The 24,756-nt window shown below is 41.9% G+C and overlaps 1 protein-coding gene across 1 annotated transcript in view; it reads right to left on the minus strand.

The window, feature by feature from the left end:
• Window positions 1-24,756, minus strand: part of LOC117262829 (uncharacterized) — a 72,112-nt gene that overhangs the window by 34,404 nt on the left and 12,952 nt on the right. The window contains exons 4-5 of the mRNA XM_078167664.1: window positions 15,302-15,505; window positions 1,993-2,037 (exon numbers count right to left, since the gene is read on the minus strand). Coding sequence (XP_078023790.1) covers window positions 1,993-2,037; window positions 15,302-15,505 — 249 coding nt within the window. The remainder of the gene's footprint in view (window positions 1-1,992; window positions 2,038-15,301; window positions 15,506-24,756) is intronic.

Here is a 24,756-nt window from a genome sequence, read left to right on the forward strand (position 1 = left end):
TTTTCCAATGGTGATGGTATTAATGGTTATTTTACTGTTCTTCCTGGTTTGGTTTTGACTCATGAGCAGAACTTGTGTAGGTTCTGTAAATGACATTCAGAGCATTAGTATAGAATCAAACACTTTTGTCTGTGTAAGAATAAAGTGGAGTAATGGCGTCCTGAGATTGAAGTCACACTCCCTCTGTGTGTGTTGTAATCTGAGCTTCTCTGTGGTTTGTTGTGTTAAGCTGGACGAGTGCAGGACGGTAAAAGGCTAGCGGAGAATACCAGCAATGGTAATGGTAGACAGCACTGCTGGGGAGCTCCTTACCCTCCTAGCAGAGGACGAGATCAGTTGCCACAGGGATGTAAATGATTGTTATTATCATTATCATGTCATTGCCATGCCACACCTCTTTTGCCTCCATGATGCCGGCATGCTGTCTAAAATCACACAATGGAGCAGAATGATGCTGTCATTGTTTGGCTCTATGTAAAAAAGTCTAGTGTCTACTGTCTGCCTTGTGATGTTGGAGTGATTCCTCTGCGGGTGAAGGTGCTTCACTTCATCATCACTCCACATCTTTGCATCCAGGTGAGTCCAGCTGCTTCCCTCAATCAGCTCTTCTCTTGCACTCAGAGATGTATGACTGCAGATCTACCTCTGTCAGAGAAGTCAGTTATTCTGAGTGTTCAGTCGTAGACGTTTAAAACATTTGGATTCTGAGTCAATGTGTGAATCCATAATCCTGCTACTGTCCAACACAAAGAAGCAAATCACGAACCTTTCAGAGCCACCCTCTGGGCTGGCTGTTTGATACTCAAAAAAAGATTTTCAGTGGCGTATTCCTTTATGTGTCGGTATTTTCCACCACAAACCGCCGTCCTCGTTGCCCTCTAGCCGTGGCGGAGGCCGCCGTGCAGCAGGGCGGGGGTCCTGATGCCATTAGTGGTGTTTATTGGGCAGCAGGGTGCTGTGAAGCACCACCCAGGCCTTTAATCAGAGGCCTGCCGGGCCGTCCTCACTGTTTACCTGATACACCTCCATGTTAATTACACAGCCTGGACCAGACTCAGAGGGAGGCTGTCCTTCAGCCTGACAACACACACAGAGCTGAGACAGGGACGGTGTGTGTCCTCACAGAGACTGAGACACAACAGGAGACAGATTCGGTTAAAGGCTGAAACAGTGAACCTGACTGAGAGGATGAAACTATTTCCATCTCATATTCCTGTAGATAAAACCAAACATTTAACCTGTGATTTATTTATAGGTCATATTTTACTAAACGGATGTTAACACTGAATCAAAGAGAAGATGGGAAAGTACAGAGCTCTTTGTAATGAAGATTATTTACATTATCCCAGAATAGCATTATTATTTTATAGTATAAACTAATGCATGTATGTATACAGTATACATAAAGTGAAAATAAAGTTTAAATCATCTAAATATTTGCAGCATTTCTTTGTCTTCCATCACATTAAACTGAATCTCTTTGTGTTCCGCTGGTCAGATGAAACAAAACATCCAAAGAAATGTGACAAGTCCTTTTTTTTTTCTGTACAGACCAAATTAATCTGTTGAGAACATAATTAGCAGATTAATCAATAATAAAAATAATCATTAGTTGTAGCCTGATTTATAGAATATATTTCATTTTGGAAACTAAAACTATCAGCTCCAGTTCAAACCAGAGTTTCCCTGCTGGGTCCAGTCAGAGTGTATAGTGGGAGGCCGTCACAGCCAATAAGCAGCCGACGCTGCGTCCTGTCAGGGAGGAGGACGGCAGTGATTATGGGATATCGTCATGGGAACAGTGTGTGTGTATGGGGGGGGGGGGGGTGTAGTTTGTGTGGATGGCTCTCCACTGTTCAGCAAACACACCAAAGCTGCAGGATGGCTGAGCGCGCGCGCACACACACACACACACACACACACACACACACACACACACACACACACACAGTTTAATATTTCTCGTTTAGTTTTATTTTCTCGTGAACTCACCATGACAGAAGAAGCAGCAATGCTCCCAATATCGTCCTCCTCACTCTGAAACACAAACAACACAACTGTAAATATTAATAACGACTTAATTCTAGTTTCAACATTAAAATCAAACAAACAATAAAATCTGTGTTACTCTACAACTGGCTGAAAGTATAACTCTAGATTATCAGACATTGATTGGTGGGAAGTAACTAAGTACAACTACTTAAATACAATTTTATGGTAAATGTAGTTTCTATTACCACTTTATTCTGAAAATATTCTGACATTATTTTAAAAATATTCCGACTTAATCCATAAAATCCTTAAAATATTAAAAATTCATTTTTGTTAATTCTGATTTAATTCTTAAAATATTCTGGCTTTTTCCTAAAAAAAAATCCAACTTACTTCTCAAAATATTCTGATTTTATTCCCCAAATATTTCCACTTTATTTTCAAAATAATCCGACTTAATTCTCAAAATAATCTGACATTATTTTCAAAGTACTGCAACCTTGTTCCCAAATATTTCCACTGTGTATTCTCAAAATATTCCAGCTTTTTTCTGTCAAGAAAATTCTGATTTTATTCTAAAAATATTTCCTCTTAATTCTCAAAATATTACGACTTTGCTCTCAAAAAAATTCTGACTTTACTCTGAAAATATTCCAACTTTTTTTCAATATATTTCATCTTCTGTCTGGAAGTAAAACTATTTTTTTCCTGTAAGGCCTTTGACTTTTTTTCCTCCATTTTTTTCCCTTTATCTTTCCAAATTTTGATTTTATTCTTTAAAAATAGTCCCAATAACCTGCTGTATGCTTTTCTAAATTTACAGTTCATCGGCTGTACATCTTGTTCATCTAAGCTGAAACTGTAAATAGAATTAATTAATAAAACTGAGATCAGCTGGAATAAATGTTTTCTCCTGTGTGCACTGAGTCATACAGTGTGTGTGTGTGTGTGTGTGTGTGTGTGTGTAAAGGAGGCCTCATGCATTAATAAATATCTTTGGGATAACTGAGCACTGAAACTCTCTTGTTGTGTAATTGTTTGCAGAGTGAATCATTATATAAGATGGTGCAGACGGAGAGTGAACCTCCCTGAAGGAGTGATATGGGCTCAAATCTAACGAATCCATTAAATCCCTAAAAAGACTGTTACAAGTCTCAAAGGCTCATAAAACACTCTTGAGAGAGGATGAAGCTGCTTTCATCTCTCAACCTGACATCTTTATTTACCGTCTCCTGTCACTGTGGCAGATTGGAGAGGTCTCCTCTCCACGTGTTAATGAGCGCCGTTCGATTATCTCATTTATTCTTTCATTCTGTGCAGCGGATACATGAATAAATCTGTTTCATGTTTCCTTTTTGACTCATTGTCTCACTGATTCTATCCTTTCAAGCTCTCTTCAATTCTCCATTAGCTGTTTGTGTGATTTCTCTCAACAGCAGAAAACAAAAGTATAGTAATCTACACATGTGAGCGTCACACAGAGGAATGTGGGAATTTTAAAATCCCCCAAACAGGCCTCAGTCTCCCCTGATTACTCTTATTAAAGAGTTTAATACAGTTTGAGCTCAGATCTGTGTCAGCAGGGATTTACAGAAAACAAATACTCTGCTGGTATCACCACAAAACTACCACCTCTCAAAACTGTAGTGCTTACTGGTTTTAATTCAGATATACTGTACATATTTTCATTCTATATCTATGCTTCTTGATTTTTTGAGTGATTGTTTTTATTTTTTATTTAATTTTCTCTTGATCCTTGCACCAAAACACCAAAGCAAATTCCATTTTTTTGTAAATCTATGGCAAAAATCTGATCATTTGTTTAAATCTACAAGTCTGTGTTTAGTTTATTATACAAAATTATTTCTCTATTTGATGATGGATCTTTTTATTAACCTGTCTTTAATGGATGTCTCCACAAAGACTGCCTGATTCTGCTGAGTGCCACAGATAGAGGTGTGTATGTAAAACAAGTCTGACCTGGAACCAGGACGTCTGGATTCGTGTGTAAGATTTCTGAACAGGAAACAGGCCTTTTAATTCCCTGAACTGTTTCTTGACCTCAATGGTTATTAATTGCAGCTACCACACTAATGTCACATGCAAAGTATTGATGCTCATATTTGAGGTTCCTGAGCCAAAACACCTTCTGTTCTGTTCTGGTGTCACTGCTCCAGTTCATACAGAAAAGTGTTTTTTTTGTGACACACCTCTGGAGTTATGGAAATATCTCGTGTTTAACTGGAGCAAAATCAAGTTATTTACAATTATTATACAATTATTATTTAGGGTTATTCAGGGTTAAAGTAAGGAACAGCCATCGGCAAATTAAAGCACAAGTGTTTAATGTTGACATCACGGATATTTTGCAAGTCGGGACCATATTAGTGGTTATGTCCTTGTTTTCTTACTGTATCCACATTTTTTCTAAGGTTTTGTCCAGGTGCTTTAAAAAAAGAGGGTGAAACAATGTACTCAATGTGTGAATATAGGTGAGAAACAAAAATGATGTCTATTTAGCAGCTTACTGTGCATAAAAACACTTCTAGAAAACCTACATTTGTTAAAAAAAAGACATTTTTTTTTCCTCTTAAAAACAACATAGGAGCCATCTGTTTATCGTGTATGTACATTTACAAGTCTGTGATAACATGAGTTTTAAAGTATTGTTGACTACAAGGCCCATCAGCCTCGGGTGAGGTGGGCCAATCGCTGGCTCTTTAACTGGCTACAAGAAATGTGAGTGAGGTATGTTCCCTCAACACAGGCCCTAGTTGGCCATCAAGGCCATAGCAACAGCACTGGAAGCTCCTATTGGCTCAAGTGAGGTGTCAATGGAAAGGCCAGGAGCTCGCCTCCATTTTGAAGTGCTGTTCGGTTGGTTTGTTTACATGCAGGCCAGAGAAAGTCTGGATAATATGTAGAGAAATATGAATGTTTGAAACAATGGACTAAATATTTCGTCTGGCGTATTGTGAGTGTGCGAGAAATGAAATGGGAGCTTTGTAGGCTGTGATTCCGTCTGGAAAATATGAATTTGTGGATTACAATAACGATTTATTGGTGAGTTATAACTGTTAATTTGTGGGGTTTTGTCTGACAGAAGTGTTTATTGAGCCTGCTGTGGAGGCAATATCTTGAAATGGTCAACAGTAATGGCACCGTGAGTAGTGTAGTGTGTTTCAAAGGATACGTCATATGAGTAAAGGTTAAAGTTACTTTACTTGTATTTGAGTCGAGAGGAAGCGGATTCGAAAATTAATCCTTTTTAAATTCTCTGGCAAACATTTCATCATTTCAATAAAAAGTCTTGTAACAGAATAAAATTTAAAGACTGTTCTCCAAACTTCCTGAGACAGACACACACACACACACACACACACACACACACTTGTCCTCTGTGGCAAAGCGCTCCACGTCAGCTGAACACAAACACTGAGAATCATGGGTAATAAATGGTGAAAGTCTGCAGCCCTGCTTCGTCCCGTCCTCCCAGCACAGCAGGTAGAGACTCCTGGTGTTATGATGGACGTTCACTGACTGTGTGAAGCTCAGAGACGAGTGTTGGTTTGTTGGTGGGGAGGGAACATGAGTCCCCGGAGAAAGGAGGAGGAGGAGGAGGAAGCTGCTCATTAGTAATCTAACAACACACTCACTGAGGTGTTTCTCTAAATGATTACGGCGCACTGCAGAGGTGAATTAAAGGTAAGAAAACTGAGAAATGAGGAGTAAACAAAAGCACTGTTTAAGATGAATCTACCACAGAGTGTTTGTTGTAAAATCAAGATTTGAACTGTGTTTGAATCAGGTTTGATTAATGCAGACAGTCTGTAGTCAATGTGAACGTTTATGTTCGGCAGCAAATTAACATCCATTAACATCACAATTCAAACGCTGCTCAATCTTCTGTATTCTGTGCAGTTCAGTTCTGCTAAGAGCTCATTTTTGGAGAACAAACTGATAAATGAGTTGATTTTTTAACTGCTTTGAGCTAAGTGTCAACATGCTGACATTTAGCAGGTATCTAAAGTATCTTAGTTTAGCGTGTTAGCATGCTAACAGCTAATTATCAGTAAACACAGAGCCACATTTTCTTCAGTCTCTTGCTCATACATTTCTCTAAATGCTTTTGACAGATCTAAAAAAGAAAAATCAAACCTGTTCCGAAAATTCTAATAACAGACTTAAGTTTTGAACTCAGTGTGCAAACATGATTGATACAATATGAGTACGCATTTATTTTTTAAACATCCAACAAAAATAGGATTCAGTGTGCAAAGACCTTCAGCATATTAGCACAGGAAGAAGCCCCAAATATGGATAAGGCGATGTGCTTTATTGAGCAAGGCCAGGTCCAATTTCTACTCCTGCTAGCTGCTAGTGACTGTTTGTCTTATCTGCATCCCAGCATGCAAAGCACAGCTGGCATCAGCAGCTGTTTAACTAACTAGTTTTAGTCAAGGTCAAAGGTCGAGGTTGGATCACACCACCACAAATGAACTGCCCCAGAATTAGTTTGGGACCGGGCCTATACCACTTCCTATAAAGGATATCTTTTCAGTTTGTTTAAGGCACAGTCACACGAGCAAAAATAACACTGGTGAATATTCACCTTGCGTTCACTCCTGTTTGTTTCAAGCAGCGGGGCAAATATATTAGCATGTTTATTAGCAAGTGAACCAACATTCATTTGTTAACGTTAGGCTAACAAATATGACCATCACATCTGGGATCGGCCACATTCAGCACGAATATTGCCTCAGGAGGTGACAGTCACTACATTCGCCTGCAATTGCTCATGTGTGACTTTACCTTCAAGCAGGATTTATACTTTTGTGTTGAATCAACGCCATACCTACAGCGTAGGCTGTGTCGATGTAGTGCCTGTGACGCAGACCTCCTGTCTATTTCTGTAAGCTGAAACCATTTCCCTCAATGAAAATCAAGCTTTTATTAACTTTAGTTTCACAGATAAGAAACAATAAATTGTGAAGACAATAAAGCCTCCACTAAAATAGCATTTTAAGTCTTGTGTGTGATTTATCCTGGCTTCATATGAGCAGAGGAAATCTCTGTTATGTGCTATGCTAATTTATTCAATGTAAAATGCCATAGGCTTGTGCTAATAACGTTAGCATGTTGTATTTGTTTGGAAAACGTCATAAGACAGTTGTTTTGTTGGTGAACCTTGTGAGTTGTAATGGAGCCGAATCTTGTACCGTTACCTTTATTAAATGTTACTGTTGTCCCTGGTTTCATATGAGAAGAGGAAAAGTCTGCTAGCCGCTGGGCTAATTTACACAATGTAAACTGCCATAGGCTTGTGCTAATAACGTTAGCATGTTGTATTTGTGGGGAAAATGTGTCCAGATGAAGACAAGTGTTTGTCTGTGAATGCTGCAAGTTATAGTGAAGCTGATTTGTGTACTTGTGTTTGAAATTGTCTCTGTTAAGTCATGTTTAATGTGTGTTTAATGTGTGTTTTGAATCAACTAAACTTTACAGCACTTCACAGAAACCTCCGCTGCCAACTAGTGTTTTGGAGGTGTAACTGCAGAGTGACACAGACACACCACCACACAAGTATAAATGCTCACAACAGTGTAGGCCATGTGCGAAGGCTACAACATAGGCTCTGCATAGAGCTGATGCACAAGTATAAATCCACCTTCATTCTGCAGCTGAGTCGGACTGCTTTGCTCAGATCTGCACAAACAAATAGGACGAACCAAAGTCAGATTCAACCAGACAAAACCATGCAGGTTTCATCATGTGGGCGTCCTCTCAGGAGAAGAGAAACACTCAGAGTGGAATCTGTCTCCCTCTCTGTGTCTCTCTCTGTCTCCCCCTCTCATCCTCATCCTCACCCTCCTCCTCCTCCTCTCCCCCCCTAAAGCCTCTCGTAGCTTCAGCTCCTGAAAAAGGCAACAAGATAATAAAATCAACTGGTTCTGTGCAGAGGAGACATGAATGGGCTCCTGTTTCTTCCCTTTGCTCTCCGGAACAAAGTGGCCGTCCGTTAGCATAACAAAAGCCTTTCCCAGCCACTTCCACTCCTCCATCTATTCATCCTGTCAAAACACTGCCTCCCCCTCCTCCCCTCCTCCCCCAGAGATCCTCTGACAGCTACAGAGGCGGGAGGAGAGCCTCCCACCTCTCATCACCATTTAGGAGCGGCCCTTTTGTATGCCAATTGCCCGTCCTAATTGGTGGCGTTTACAAGCCGCTCCGTCAAACCGGCGAGCGGTGAAATCCTGCAGAGGGAGGAGAGACAGAGAAAGAGAGGTGGAGGGTTTAAAGGCCGGTCAGAGGACAGGCGAGACGCACCATTAAAAAGAGAAGAAGAAAAAGACACGACAGTGAATGACACAAACTGTGTCTGCTGACATTTTCATTTTGGTTGAATTAACCTTTTAAAGCTGAACTGTCTTTTGTTTGTTTGTCTCTTTCACATCAAGAGGAGATCAAGAGGAAAAAAAAAATATACTTGTAATTGCTCGTCTTTGTAACTTCCTGCCAGAATAAAAAGAGAAAGTGTTGACGAGACTAAATAATGTTTTATCAGCCGCCTTGTCTCATCTGTCTCAGCTCCTCTGATGAAGGTTATTAACAACATTAATGAGACCAAAAGACATTTCTGAAGAATTTACTACAAGAAAATAAAAGATATTGATCCCTGGGGGTTAACTCACATACGTTACAGCAGAGACAAGAGGGAGGAAACCTGATTTAAATTACTGAAGATAAAATAATAAATTTCAAAAATTAGAGGGGCGATATTAAAAAGCTACGTACAATATGTAAGAGGTGAAACACAAAGCCACTTTCTAAAAATATCTGTATTCAGAACTGTACAGATGTGTTTGTGGCTCAAACCTGGAAGTTGTTGAATTTCCATTTTTTTCTTTATCATATTTTAATCATGTTTCAAAAGTATTCAAATAATTTGATTAGTAGGGAGAGAAAGGCACTTATATTACATCGTTTTAAAAACAGGAGTTTGTTGATGCAGTGGAGGTCCAAAAGAAAATAAAGTTAATTTGATTTGAATTCAGCTGCAATATTAAAGTGACGAACACATGAATGCATCACTAATAATCATGGTACTTAAAATGTATTTTGATGCAAATGCATTTGCACTTTTATAATTAGTGCTTCTACTTTTGGAACTTTGAGTGTATTTCGATGCAGGTACTTTTGTACTTTTGAATGCAGTACTTTCAGTACTTAAAAGTTCACACACTGTACTACAAGCTTGCAGCAACTGTAACTGTGCAGTATTTCGATTTCAAGGCCAGGACACACCAAACAGACATCAGACAACTAGCAGCAACAAAAGCCGACTGTTGCATGGCCTTATGTCGCCTGTATCTCCGGCAAAAATCTGCACCTGAACACATCGCAAAGTCTACATCCAGCTGCCAACTAACGAGTACGTTCTGCACCATCATGAGAGGAAATTACTCGCCATACAGGCAGGCAGTGGTAGTCTGTGTTCAATGTTAAAAAAGGGAAACCTGAAGACCAACAAGACAGATCCAAGATGCTAATTAGCCAGTTAGCACATTAACAACACAACCTGATGCCGAAAGAACACTTTTCTGACTTTGTCACATTTTGTCACTTGGTCATAGTCTTTCCATGTGGACATTTGACGGGCAAGGTAGTCTTGGTGCGTTTGCTGTATCAACTTCAGCCTGTTACATGCCTACTGTCTTTTCATTATAAACTTCCATTTTCACAGGAAATGTACAGTTTGCATACAGTCTCTTTCAAAATAAATGCACTATGTTGGTACAACACCACGATATGACGTTTTTTTCCTTCAAAAACAAACACACGTGGCTACGTCCAGCCAACACATGCATGTGATTGGGTTTAGAAAAACATTATAGGGTTTGGCTTTGCAATCATACGAGACGCAAACACTGGCCTCCTGAGTGAAAGTCAGTGATTGTTGGACCCATCCACCACCCGTCCCTACTCGCCCTACTCAGATTTTCACCCCTTAACTTACGTTGTTGCCCGGCCACGTTTCCCCCTGACACCATCAAGCGTCATTACACACTGATGGCACTCGGACACGTATCATGCTGATGTGAAAGTCACTGCCCAAGCTCTGATATTCAACGACTTTGGAAGGAGACCTGGTTGGCTAAAGAGCTCAACGGCTAAAAAAGCTCTTACCTCCTCTTGTCTTTGACACCAAATCATGCTGAATTGGCTGGTAAAAAGCCGATACGGGTCGACTAGTGCCAAAGGTGCAGGACACACTGTGAAGACCGGGGCGATAGACACTCACCGACAGCCTGACATTGACCAACGGCCAACCTTTGGTCTTTACAGAGCTCTTCTTCAGCAGCTGCGGAAGTTCTTTGGCTGTTTATACAACTTGTTTGTCCTCAGGCATTTTACTTGTCACAGAGTTTTCCTACACTGTAGTATTACTACTTTACTAAACCACAAGATCTGAGCACCTCTCCCACTGCTGGCCATACAGTAGTATTGTTATATCGTCATATAAGTGATAAACTTGTGTTATAAACCACGTCTTCCTGCTGCTCCACTTCATACTGCAGAATATAAATAACACTAGAGTTTAATTTCATGTTGTTGTATCGGTTAAGCGTCTTCAGTTAATTGTCTGAGGCGTTTCCACGGAGAGCACCTGCAGCCATAAATGATTTATTATTACAATGAGGCAGAAACCCATGAGGGTGGGACTTCCCCTTTAATTACAGCAGCCTGCAGTCACGACTCAGCGAGTCTGTCTGAAAATTAAATGTTCCTAAACAGTCCAGTGAGACGGATAGAAACGTATTAAACACTGTGATGAAGTGTGCTTCACTGACGCATGACTAAGCTTTATTACTGAGAGGAACTCCTTAATCCCGCTCAGTGTATGAATTCACTGCAGAGTGATGAAGGTGGCACTTTTATTTATTAGTTATTATGTCAAAGAAATGGATATCATATCACACATACCTGTTTAATCCATGTGTGTGTGTGTGTCACATGTGAGGAATGAGAGGCTCATTGATACTGAGGTGTTCTAACTTTATTTTGATGCTTTGAACACAACTTGTATTCGTACTTCAACAACATACAGTGAGTTATTATTTCTGATCTGCAGTCTCACAGAGTTTAAAACCACTGATGGTGCTCCAATGAGTGGGTCCCTGTGTGGTGTGATTATGTGCACAAACATGCAGACGACACAATGGTTTCACGCTGTTTCACCAATCATCAGTTAGTGACGGCAACACACCAACAAATGCCTCATTTCCACAGCATAGTTCAGCTCGACTCAACTCACTTTTTGGTATCACAACTTTTTCTTTATATTCTTCTCCACTGCAGCGAGAACCCCCTCATGGTGGGTGGGACTTTCAGCTGATTGCCATACCAACACCAAGTAAAACTGCTGTGACATAATCTTTAACACAACAATCGCTGAATCGTTTCACTGGCATGTCTGTACGTTGTACTGTACAGACTGTACAACGAAGTGTGCACCACAGTGCACTGTGTGATACATGACATCATTAGTGGTGTACAATGTAGCTTTCTGCACTGTGCACAGTGTACATAGCATACGAAGTAGTGGACGACGTGCAGTTCACTGTAGTATATGTGGTGAACAGCGCAGTGCACATAGTAAACTACGTAGTTATGCATGCCATTGTGTACGTCGTACTGCAAAGCGTAGTGTACGTAGTAGTGGATATTGCACTATACAGCACAGTGTACATAGTGTGTGGCATAGTGGAAGATGTAGTTTATGTTGTAGTGTACGTAGTGTATGACAAAGTGCACATAGCAGTGTACGTTGTACTTATGCCATGGTGTACATAATGTATGGTGTAGTGTACATAGAGTACATAGGAGTGTACGTAGTGTACATAGTGTACAGCGTACTGAACAGCATAGTCAATCAATCAATCAGTTTTATTTATAAAGCCCAATATCACAAATCACAATTTGCCTCACAGGGCTTTACAGCATACGACATCCTCTGTCCTAAACTCCCCAAAAACCCCTTACCCCCCCCCCAAAAAAAGTGTGCTTTAGTGTGGGTAGTATATGGCATAGTGTACGCAGTCACGTACGCTGTACTGTATGGTGCAGTGTAACTAGTGAATGGTGCAGTGTACATAGTAGTGTGTATCACGCTGTTCAGTGTAGTGTATGTTGTGCGCAGCGTAGTGTGCTTAGCAATGCATGTTGTGCTTATGCCATGGTGTACATAGTGTATGGTCTAGTGTACGGTGTAGTGTACATAGAGTACATAGTAGTGTACATAATAGTGGATGTTGTACTGTACAGTATTGTGTACGTGGTGTAGTGTACACAGTGTACAGCATGCTGAACAGGGTAGTGTACGTAATATATGGTGTAGTGCACGTAGTAGTGTATGTTGTACTGTACGCCGTGTTGAACATAGTGTGCAACATAGTTTTGCGTGCTGCCATTTCTTAAAATCTGGGCTGAATTAATAAAAAAAATCGAACTGGGTAAATAAAGTGTGACGTCAGTGATGAAGGTCAAAAGTCTCCATCATTGAGACAGGTTGATGTCACACTGTAAAATGTTACACTCAGAATGTGTCTGGTTCGGTTAAAGGATCTGTTTTGAGACTAGTTATGTTTAAAAATGATCTATTCTAAAAGCCTCAAAGATCCAGTGTAATAACTGATGACAAATTCACAACTCAAGGTGCACTTCTATTGGAGCTTTCAGCTGTAACTCAACACTTACTATCTCATGACTGAAGCTCTGTTTTTGGTCACGTGATGACACCTGAGTGAGTATTCTTTTGCTAAAGAAAGCTGCTGCATGTGGTGGAAACCATCAGAAAAGATTGTTTAAGTGAACGCTGAATTTAGTTTAGTCACTGACAGAAAGGATTACAGTTGGTTGGAGAAGTGATCAAACTCCACCCTCACCTACGTTGAGCAAGTGTCCTTCGTGTAAGAGTTTGCTGTTTTGACACAGTGAGGGTCACATTTTTAAAAATCACTGCATCTCATTAAACTTTGTGATTTAATCATTTATTTCATTGTATTTGTGTCTGATAATCTTTTTTATTCCCTTTAATCTGTATCCTCTGTTACTGCTATCGTTATTATTTCTCATGTTCTTTAATTTCAGTTGTTTTCATGTGCACTGTCTTATTACCAGCTGAACACACCTGTACGAAAGGTGGTGTCCACATAAATGTTGATTTCTGAAACAAACAGACACCTTTAAATGATGCCTGTGATACGATGATGACACAGGCAGAACAACAGCTGTCAGATGAGGTCTGGTGCTTCAGGCCTTCTGCTGATGTAAGTAATGAAAATTCTCGCACACATTAACATATTAATTGAGATTTTCCAACAATCCTGTTTTTCCGATGGATGCATTCAGATGAGTCTTTGAGTCGGAGAGCGCGGAGAGATAAGCACTGTGCAGGTCTCGTCTCAACCCCGGACCCTCCGGTTTGTCTAATCTGCCCTCTCATTCACAGCCGCCGCCGTCTGATTGTTTGAGAAATGAAAAAGCCATTTTGGATTGGGCGCCGCTCTGAAAGGAGTCGCCTGTTCGGCAGCGTGGCCCTCGTTGTCAGAGCCTCCGAGGGGTCACCGGAGGTCAAAGGAATTATGATTACGCCGCAGCCTGTGCGCTCATTCTTGAGGCTCCATATTCCCCCGGTGACCCCTCCATAAAGAGGCTGATGATGGAACTCGATAGCTCTGCAGAGGAACATGAATGTTTTGTTAAGAGGGGAGTATCGCTGTTGTTCAGATCAGGAGGTTCATCTCGACAAGATGGAGGTCCTTTCTTTTATTTCTTTTTAGAGAGCTTCACTGATTCCTGACAAAATGTGGATTAAAATCTTTTTCACACCTGAGACTGAGACTCAGTGAGCAGAGGGACAGATGGATCTAAACGTGACACAACAGATGTACAGTACAGTTATGATATATTTGACACCAATTAGGTGTGAAACAACTGAATTTCTAAAAGCTAATTCACAATCGTTAGAGATGCACGTTATATATTGTCCAATATATTGTCTGATAATGGGACATTTTTGTTATTATGTATTATTTTGCTAATCAAAATTACAGCAAGGAAGTTCCACTATCTCGGGGTCTTGTTCACGAGTGAGGGTAGAATGGAGTGTGAGATGGATCGGTGGTTTGGTGCGGCATCTGCAGTGATGAATGGTGGACCAGTGAAGAGGGAGCTGAGCTGGAAGGCGAAGCTTTCGATTTACTGGTCCATCTACGTCCCAACCCTCACCTATGGTCATGAAGTCGAAATAAGTTTCCTCCAAAGGGTGGTTGGGCTCAGCCTTACAGATAGGGTAAGGAGCTCGGACATCCAGAGGGAGCTCGGTGTAGAGGCGCTGCTCCTTCACATGGTTCAGGCATCTGATCAAGATCCTCCGGGCAGACCCAGAACACTAGAGGGACTACTTATCTCATCTGACCTAGGAACGCCTTTCCAGCTCCTCCTGGGGGAGGAGCTGGAAAGCATTGCGCAGGAGAGGAACGTCTGGGGTGCTTTGCCTTTCCTGCTGCTCCCACATCCCGGCCCCGGATAAGCGATTGAAAATAGATGGATTAAAATTATAGCTGATGAATGGCGCTGATAATAGGAAACCAAACTGCTTTCATTGACGAACAAGGAAGGCATCTACACACCTAAACACAGTGAGTAGCGGTACACATTTAAAGTTGGTTTGTAAGCCACCAGTAAACATGAAGAAGAAGAAGTGAAGAAGAACGGCTGCTGCAGGCTTACTAGATGGACTAGAGAGCAAAACAGGTCCCGGTGTGGATGTCTTTCTCAGTTCCAGAGGAAGACAACATGATGGTGCTGACGGTCTGATCCCCAACCGCCACCTGACACCCCACACCCCACCAGATCATCAAACTTCCTGTAGTTGTTGAAGCACTGTGTCCAGAGCGCTAGCATGAGCTAGTTAGCAGCAGCGGCTCACATCCAACACCAACCGTTAAAACGGCTCCAAGACACTCACACCAAACAGGCTCAGCTCTGTTGTTAGACCCATTAATAACCGCTAGCCGTGTGATGCTACAGTTAGCCATTAATTTGTATCGTTAGTTGGCGACCCAGTTTGGAGCATAGCCGTGAGACCGTTATCCTACTGTGAAAATCTCATACTGTTGTCAACCTATCATATCTGTTATCAAAGTTGCACCACCAGAGAAGGTAAGGGGGGGGGGGAAGGTTTGTCGGACAACCTTGTACACATGAAACTTTGGGAGAACAGGTTAGTCGTTCTGTCACTCACCGTCCTGGAGACCAGAGACAAGGAGTCGCTCCTCAGAGAAAGGAGGTCGGAGCAGGCCATGTCTCCTCCGTCACTGCTGGAGCTCAGACTGGGCTCTGTGGGGCTCACTGGGATCACCAGGTCTGTAGGTCTCTGTGCTTTCTCTGCTGGTTCCACTGGAGTCTCTGCTGGTGTCACTGGGGCAGCGGATACTGGTCGCACAGACTGGAAAACACACAAGAAAACCATGAAACTGTGTCTCAGTGACAACTAAAAGCTCCAGACTAATGGTTTTTATTTCATGGAATAAAATCACGTTATGAGTATTTAACAACACATAGTATCTGCAGCTGAGAGGCTCCTGAGGCAGAACATATATTTAAAGATAATGTTTCATACTCCATACTTGGGACTGTAAGGATCCTGCTGACTGTTGCTGGGAAACATCTTGAAACTCTTGGCATCATGGCGGAGCCAGATACATGTGAAATAATAGCTTTTGCTGTCACCTCCACATCACTGCATATGTGGTGTGATGAGATGGATCTGTGTGGACGTCTGCAGTGAATTTAACCCTCAAATTAGTTGAACTTTGACCCAGGCTGCTCTGAGCCTTGTGGGCTCAGTCAATCACTGTTGACCACTGCTTGAACTACAAGTTGAACCTGATAGAGTCCCCTTTAGTAACATTACAGCAGCACCACGTGACCCTTGTTCTTCTGCTGTAATGTGAAATACACTTGCTGGCCACTTTATTAGGTACACCTTGCCAGTACCAGGTTGGACCCCTTTTGCCTTCAGAACTGCCTTATTTCTTGGTGTCATAGATTCAACAATGTGCTGGAAACATTCCTCAGAGATTTTGGTCCATATTGACATGATGACATCATACAGTTGCTGCAGATTTGTCGGCTGCACATCCATGATGAGAATCTCCCGTTCCACCACATCCCAAAGGTGCTCTATTGGGAACTCATTGTCATGTTTGAGATGATTTGAGCTTTGTGACATGGTGCTTTATCCTGCTGGAAGTAGCCATGAGAAGATGGGTACACTATGGTCATAAAGGGTTAGCTGACAGGAGTGGCACCTGGTGTGGTCTTCTGCTGCTGTAGCCCATCTGCTTCAAGGTTGGACATGTTGTTGGTTCAGAGATGGTCTTCTGCAGACCTTGGTTGGAACCAGTGGTTATTTGAGTTACTGTTGCCTTTCTGTCATCTTGAACCAGTCTGGCCATTCTCCTCTGACCTCTGGCATCAACGAGGAATATTTTCTCTTCTTGGGACCATCCTCTGTAAACCCTAGAGATGACTGTGTGTGAAAATGTGGCACCAACAACCATGCCACGTTCAAAGTCACTTAAATCGCCTTTCGTCCCCATTCTGATGCTCAGTTTGAACTTCAGAAGGTCGTCTTGACCATGTCTACTTGCCTACATGCATCGAGTTGCTGCCACGTGATTGGCTGATTGGCCATTTGTGTTAATGTGTAGTTGAACAGGTGTACCTAATAAAGTGGCCGGTGAGTGCATGTCTTTAGTACAAAGCATAAAAACCTTTTGTGATATTTATATTTCTGGTGTCTCCACGCAGGTTTTTTTCATGAGGATGGAAACACACTTATAAATGTTATTTTAAGATCCTGAAGTGATTTTTAAACCCGTTCAGCCTGATTCTGTTCACTGTGTCTCCATCACAATGAGGCTGATGAAATAAACACACCTGTCCTACCTGCTGTACGGAGTGAAACCCCGCGCAGGAACAGTCCCAACACAAACAGTGTGAACAACCAACACTCATCACTTCCAGTCTTCACTCGTGTCCCTCAAAGTGCTCCGATGTGCCGCTGAATTAACATATGAGAGAGTGTTTACAACTCAACAAAATGTCCGCCTGCCTCCCTAAAAGTGGCGTTCATCTTCACACGAGGCGAACATGGCGAGGCGGCCGCTGTCGGCCTGTTGTGTACAATTATCAACAGACATCGGCAGCAGCAGTTTAACATCTCACAGAGACGTGATTGTCCTCTAACTGTTTAAGACTGGAGTCCCTCGAGAGCTAATTATACCTCTGCAGTCTCACACACACACACACACGTACACACACATTAATGCAGAGGAAAGCTAACTGGAAACATCCTGATGAAACACGTCACAGCTCTCATTTTGATTTCAACTAATTATTTCAACATCCCTCTCACTGTAAATAATAATGACACTAGTTTGCACTTCACAGAAGGTCCCTGCTTGGCTTTTAATTCAGATGTGATCATCACATGGAGGTTTACAGGTTTACACTGTTTCACTTGTTCAGCGGTGAAGCTCAGCATGTTGTGTATCACCGGTGTCATGACGTTTACAGCACACACACACACACACACACACACACACACACACACACACAATAAACACACTACATTAGGGCTGCATGTGTATTTTCATTGTTTCCAGTGGAGAGGCTGCAAACTGTGCATATGTAGTGTTCAGAGTATTTACAGAACTACTTGCTACCGATGCATAAGCAAACTAAGAAGCTGCTTAGGGCCCCGTGGCTGGCACAAAGCCCCCAAGATCCTCGGGCGCCAACAGGTTCGGCTCCTCATAACAGACCTAGGCTACGTAACCAACTACTTGGGGCCCTCCTTGACGGTGCCCCCTTGACGGCGCCCCCTTGACGGCGCCACTGGCTATGCACATGTGAGTTGTGGATGGTGACAACATGTGTGTCGGCTTCCTCGAATGTACCAAGCGCAGCACGATGCTGGTATAAAACAGCAAAAAGACGGGGACCTCAACACTTAAGAGGCACATGACGAAGGCTTGCCACGGAAAGAAAGACGAGAGTCAACCATCAATGCCCATGTTTGTATCCTTAAAAAAATGTCGGGTTTAAACCAGGCTGGGGCTCAGAATTACAGGCCGGGCCGGGCTGGGCTTGGACAGAACATGCATAGGCTCAGGTGGGGTCGGGCTGGATTTTTTGGGCCCTATCTAAGCTCTACTCCAGTCATTACAAGAGAAAAAAAAGCACCATGAGAGTGAACTGTGGGAGCAGCAACCAGGTAAACTGTGTTCTCTTCTCTCCAATTCTGATGTCAGCAAATTACAGTTCCCATAAGCGGATGTGTTCGCCTGCAGTGCAGCTCTCTCTAGCCTGTCTGTCTGTCTTAGTAAACATGCTGGACAGTAAATCTCTTGGTCTTGCTTGTTTGTTTGCCACTCACTTCCAGGGCTGTGTTCTGTGACTGAAAGTGAGAGTGAGACACAACTATTAATTAATCTACGTCTGATAAACGCTAACAGGTAACAGCTGCAGCTCAGGAAAGATAACTCTTATGCATGTGATAACTTTCCAGCAGCAGCCTCTGTGACCGGCCTCGACAAATATGAGGGTGATGGCTCATAATTTTAAAACAAGACAAACTGCCTCATATGATATACGTCTAATGTTACTAACTTAACCTTTTCTCATTATGAAATCACAGTGTAATATTTTTTAAGTGTTTGTTTTTACTTCAAAACAAAAACAATGTCCTTATTTTGTACCCTCCTATATGTGTTGTTTTGAAGGAATTACGTATCTGTCCACTGCAGTGGACTCCATGCATGAAAGTGTAAAGTTAAAATATAACCTGTAATTAATATTAAACTGTTTTGTTTGCTAATGTGCCAAGCTAGCTAAAGGTAGCTAGCATCTTAATTTAGAGTTAACAAAGGAGTTTTTGTTGGTCTTAATTGGACTTTCCTCTTGAGTTTTTGGCTTTAAAAAACAAAACAAAAAAGGAAAGAGTCCTAAAATCTGGGAATGGGTTAGCTTTTTTGCACTCCTGGTTCCCTCTCTCAAAGTCATGGATTTTTGGTTGCCTAAAATAAGGTCTGTGGTTAACACAAGCTGAGGAGACTTAAACGTTTTGTTCTATGACGTAAAATATGTCAGTTAATACTCTGTAAATTTTGATGTCTTTGTGTGTCTTACAGAAGGTGGTTGCTAACAAGTGGCTAAATGAGGCTACAGAACATCATTGTGCCCCTCACAGTGTCACAGCCTCGCTGTGGTGGCAACACAGAGGTCATGCAACTATTGTGTGGTTCATTTAAATGCGCTGTATGTAAGAATGTGGCCAAAACGGTTACTGCACTCAAATTCAAAATACTGCCGCGAGTCGTACAGATTCGAGGTTGCTGGACAGCGGCACGCTGGAGACTGATTTGTTTGCCCACGGGCGGCTGTCGTGGCAGGGCCGCGTCACCGCATCCTTGATATTCCGTTTTCCAGCGGACCGTTCGAGCAAGTCCGGCTTCTCTGCCGCTAACGCTGCTGCCAGGATACAGCTGAGGAGGAGCCGGCTGCTAATGCTATGTACTGGGACACTGCTAATGCTGCTTGCTGTGCTGCTGTAGCTCAGTCGTAACTGTAACTGATGCTGAGACTCTACTGACTGCGTAACTGGTAGACGGCGGTGGGTGGCGCAACAGGCCAAAACACAAATTCAAAACATAAACATGATTTGCGGACAGTAAATTTTTTTTTTTAAATGTGAATATTCTGGCTGTACTATTGTTGTCGGTGAGATCAGTATCTTATATGAACATTATTCCTTAGTCTCTGTGACATATTAGGAGGATTTTACGACTATTTGCTTTAGATTTCTTACATATAGCTCCTTTATAGCTTAACATTAGTTTTATACTTGTTGCGACTGCATTCAGGCTTTAAAAACTCACAAAAGTGGTGTTCATTTCTTTTCAGATTATCTTGCTGAATATCATAAACATTTCTTTGCCATGGAGCTTAATTTCTGCAATACTCCAAAATCACAAATCCCATTGGCTTTCTGACGTGGTAACCAGGGCGACGCCAACTTCTGCGTCGGCCTTCAACAAAAAGTCATCCCTGAAGTGCTCTATGGCACCAGTGTCTCAGCTAACGACTCAAGCCTCTAAAATACAGAGGATTGTTTTGGCCTGAATTAAAATTAAAAGGAAAAATAAAGAGCACAAGATCAAATGTGTGTTTTTGTTTTCCTTTTTCCAGGTTTTGTGAATATTTGGACAAACATTTTGTGAGTATCTTGATTGATGGCAGAATCAAATAAATCAGTAACACTGAATTTAACCACTGTGTGTGAAATGGATCCCTCGTTGTGAAACTTGAGCTAACTGAGCTGAGCCTCCATAATAAGGGTCCTGTTATGTTAATAAGATTAATCAAATATCAGGCATTTAACTGATATTATTAATTGTTTTGCATCATGTAGGAGGAGATGTGATGTGTTTGTAGCTTTGTACCTGCTTGTGTTTTATTCAAACATCATGAGGAAGGTTAGCTTCGAGGTTTCACTCTGTTATATGTTTGTCTTCATGTTGAGATTAATGAAAATCCATCTTTTTACTTTAACATGTAAGTGAAGCAGCACAGAAACATAAAGATGAGCTATGTTAGGATTTTAATTAACAGTCACACGAGTGCTTTGACTGATCAGTGAGAGAAGAACTAAAAGTACATGTGTGGTGTTTAATGAGCAGGTTATCCTTCTGTACGTTCAGCGAGGACACGTGACGTGTCTCAGGTGAGACTGTCGTTAGAAGAGCAGAGGACAACATGGAGAGGCTTTAATTGGTGCTGCTGACTGTCACACTGTGCATCACATACAGTACACACACACCATTAAAGCACACTGAAGACAAGAGTTGGCAGTGAGGTGTGATGTTGATGAAGCAGGACAGAAACTAGTAAGTTAGAAGAATATAGCGTGTGTCACCACCGACGAGGAAGAGGACGAATGAAAGAAGAGGCTTTTACTTTAAAACACTTCTGTAATGGAGGATTTAAAGAGCATGTTTCAGGCTCTGAGGCCACTTCTCTCTTTAACACCATCGTCCTGAACTCAGCCTGAAAATATTCTCTTGATTTATTCAATAACTGAAATGCCCCAAGACAGGTTAACCCCTCCCTCTAACAAAACAGAAGACACATAAGCCTCATTAGCAGGGCTCGGTATCAGTACTCTTTATGGTATCGATTGAAATAACCCAGTACTAAGTAGCACTGAAATTCCTCCAGTCAATCAATGCCTGCATTGATTCCTTTTTGCTCCACGGGTCTGATCTTGCACCTTCCCAACCAGGGGCATTTCTACAACTTGAGGATACTCAGGGCTTAGCCTGGATCTCTGCAGGGTGTCAGAGGGGGTGCTCCCGGGAAAATTTTTGATAAACAAGCTCTATTTTGATGCTTTTTTTATGCACTGTGGCAACTCGTTTACTCTAATTTAATGCTTCAATAATTACTATTACTATTGTAATATAAAATGTATGAATCTGAAATGGTCCTTTCTGCATCGCGAGAACTTTTACTTTTAGCACTTATAAAGTATATTTTATTGCTTACACTTGTAAATGGACCTGCACTTGTGTAGCACCTTTCTAATCTTCTGACCACTCAAAGCACTTTTACAGTTACGAGTCACATTCACCCATTCACACACGTTCATGCACTAGTGGCCGAGGCTACCATACATTGTGCCACCTGCTACTCAGTAACCATTCACATGCCTATGCAACAGCCATTGGGAGCATTTTGGGGTTCAGTATCTTACCCGAGGACACTTCGACATGCAAACTGGAGGAGCTGGGGATCAAACCACTGATCTTCTGATTAGTGGATGACCCCCTGTACCTCTGAGCCAGGATCGCCACTTCTGTTTTCACAAAGTACACGCATTGTTTTACACTGTTTTGATATCATGTTTTTTTCAAGGGCTTCAATACATGAACAAAATGAGGACTGAAGCCTTGAACGCCCAGGACGACACTGCTGGTCCCAACTTCCTGCCAGACCGGCAAACTTTCTGTTGCTGCCCCCCCCGGAGCGGCTCTTCTCAGTGAACAGTCAGTTCAGTGTCTGCCCAGTTATCATGAGCTAACGCAGCAGCGGCTGACATCCAACACTGAGCCATTAAACAATCCCAACAAACTCACACTGACACCAAAACATCAAGACTCTAACCTGTTAATAACATTAGGTAACATTAGCCTTGTGATGCTAATAGTTAGCCCTGTCACTGCATGTGTGTAGCTGAACTCTTTGTAACCAACACGGAAATTTCAGCTTAATCACAGTGAAACGTTTGCACCACACATAAGTTAATGACATGATGACAGGGAAGAGAGAAGCCTTAGCTTTTTGCTACAAAAATATTGAATGCTCTGATTGTTATGTTTTTTATTTTAGATCAATGTATCTAGGATTACGCAGACAGTGACCTCCTGCAGCCATTACATGGATATACCATATTTGCACTGCACGTAAGGTAAGGCCATAACGTGGTGACGCTGAAGACACAAGCCTTAGCTTTCTGCTGCAGCTATTATGGCTGTCATTTAAGATGGATTTAAACAGGATCATTCAAACAACGATCTCCTGCAGTCGTCCACAGGAGGTCCAATTTTAAAGGGTTAAATATATCTGAAGGGAACAGAGAGACACCAGCCAACAGGTCACCAACAGTGTGAACTATAGTGAGCGTGATGACCTCCAGTCTTTTTCTCTGTGGTTACTGCAGACATGATGTGACGTACAACAGCAGCCCAGTGAAGGCTCACAGCAGCAGAAGATGGAGGGTTAACCCTGATAAGGACCCTCTCTCCCCTCCCCCACGCAGCGGAGAGCGTACCCCCCAGTGAACACTCAGGCCTGTAAATTGTTTATCAGACACTAATGCAGGAGCCTAATCCTATTTGCATTCATATTAGTTCCCCGTATCACCGTCTGAGGGAATGACTTATTTGAATTCTTCTGAGGGGTAAATAACTTTATGCATGATATCAGTATCTTCATAATTCACATCAGTAAAGTCAATTTGGTTTAAGTGCTCCTCCGGAGACGTTGTGAGGAAACTTATTTGGAGGCGGTTTGGATCACTGAGCGCGTACACATGAGGGCGGTAATGGAGTCTATCAGAGACGCTCTCACATGTTTCCCCTCAGAGGGTTAAACTCACAGTCAGCTCTGAGCTGCAGGAGCATGTTTCACTTTCACTTTCTGCCCTGTTTTTATTCAGTAATGATGAGATTGGACTGTTAATTGTCTGCAGACTTATTTATACTCACTTTACATATGAAAATAGATCAGTTTATTTCAAACATTGTGACCACCATCACGTGCCTTACAGTCTATGCTTTAAACACAGGCAGTGTTGTAGACAGTGGTGGTCAATGAGGTCATTAAATACATTGCAACATGTGAACAGAGAATTGTTTTCACTATATCACTGATTTGCTCTGTTCTGCTATTTTTAAAATGTCTTCATCGTCTCTTACTTTCGTATCTTGCTTGAACTACGCTACACTGCCCCTACGAGCTCTGATGGTGCAGCTCCATTGTGTCTGTACCCGTAAGCTTTCAGAAAATGTGCAAATACAGACGACGTGAACGCAGAGTACGAACAGAAGGTCTCATGTCCATATACTTATCTATCGTTGAGCATAAATGAGCCCTTACTTTGTGTTGGTAAATGGACCTGCACTTGTATAGCACCTTTCTACTCTTCCAATCACTCAAAGCGCTTTTCACGCTACCAGTCACATTCACCCATTCACACACACATTCATACACTGGTGGCTGAGGCTACAATACAGGGTGTCACCTGCTACTCAGTTTTTAACACACTCACACACTGATGGAGCAGCCATCAGGAGCAATTTGTGGTTCAGTATCTTGCTCAAGGATGCTTTGACATGCGGACCGGAGGAGCCGGAAATCTAACCATTGATCTTCCAATTAGTGGACAACCCGCTCTACCTTCTGAGCCAAAACCGCCCTAGTTTTATTAGTAAAATTAATTTTATACCTTTTAAGGTGGAACATTAACTTGTAATGTTACTCAGTGCATGAGTTGAAAACATGAATCCATCAACACACCTTAAATTTCAATGCGACAACTCTGACCATCACTTTGGTTTGTATATGACAGACACTTTTCTTAATGAGTGGATCTTCAAGTTTTTAAAAATATACAGTACAGGCCAAAAGTTTGGACACACCTTCTCATTCAATGTGTTTTCTTTATTTTCATGACTATTTACATTGTAGATTCTCACTGAAGGCATCAAAACTATGAATGAACACATGTGGAGTTATGTACTTAACAAAAAAAGGTGAAATAACTGAAAACATGTTTTATATTCTAGTTTCTTCAAAATAGCCACCCTTTGCTCTGATTACTGCTTTGCACACTCTTGGCATTCTCTCCATGAGCTTCAAGACGTAGTCACCTGAAATGGTTTTCCAACAGTCTTGAAGAAGTTCCCAGAGGTGTTTAGCACTTGTTGGCCCCTTTGCCTTCACTCTGCGGTCCAGCTCACCCCAAACCATCTCGATTGGGTTCAGGTCCGGTGACTGTGGAGGCCAGGTCATCTGCCGCAGCACTCCATCACTCTCCTTCTTGGTCAAATAGCCCTTACACAGCCTGGAGGT

Source organism: Epinephelus lanceolatus, chromosome 5 (assembly GCF_041903045.1).
Source record: "Epinephelus lanceolatus isolate andai-2023 chromosome 5, ASM4190304v1, whole genome shotgun sequence".
Classification (NCBI taxonomy): domain Eukaryota; kingdom Metazoa; phylum Chordata; class Actinopteri; order Perciformes; family Serranidae; genus Epinephelus; species Epinephelus lanceolatus.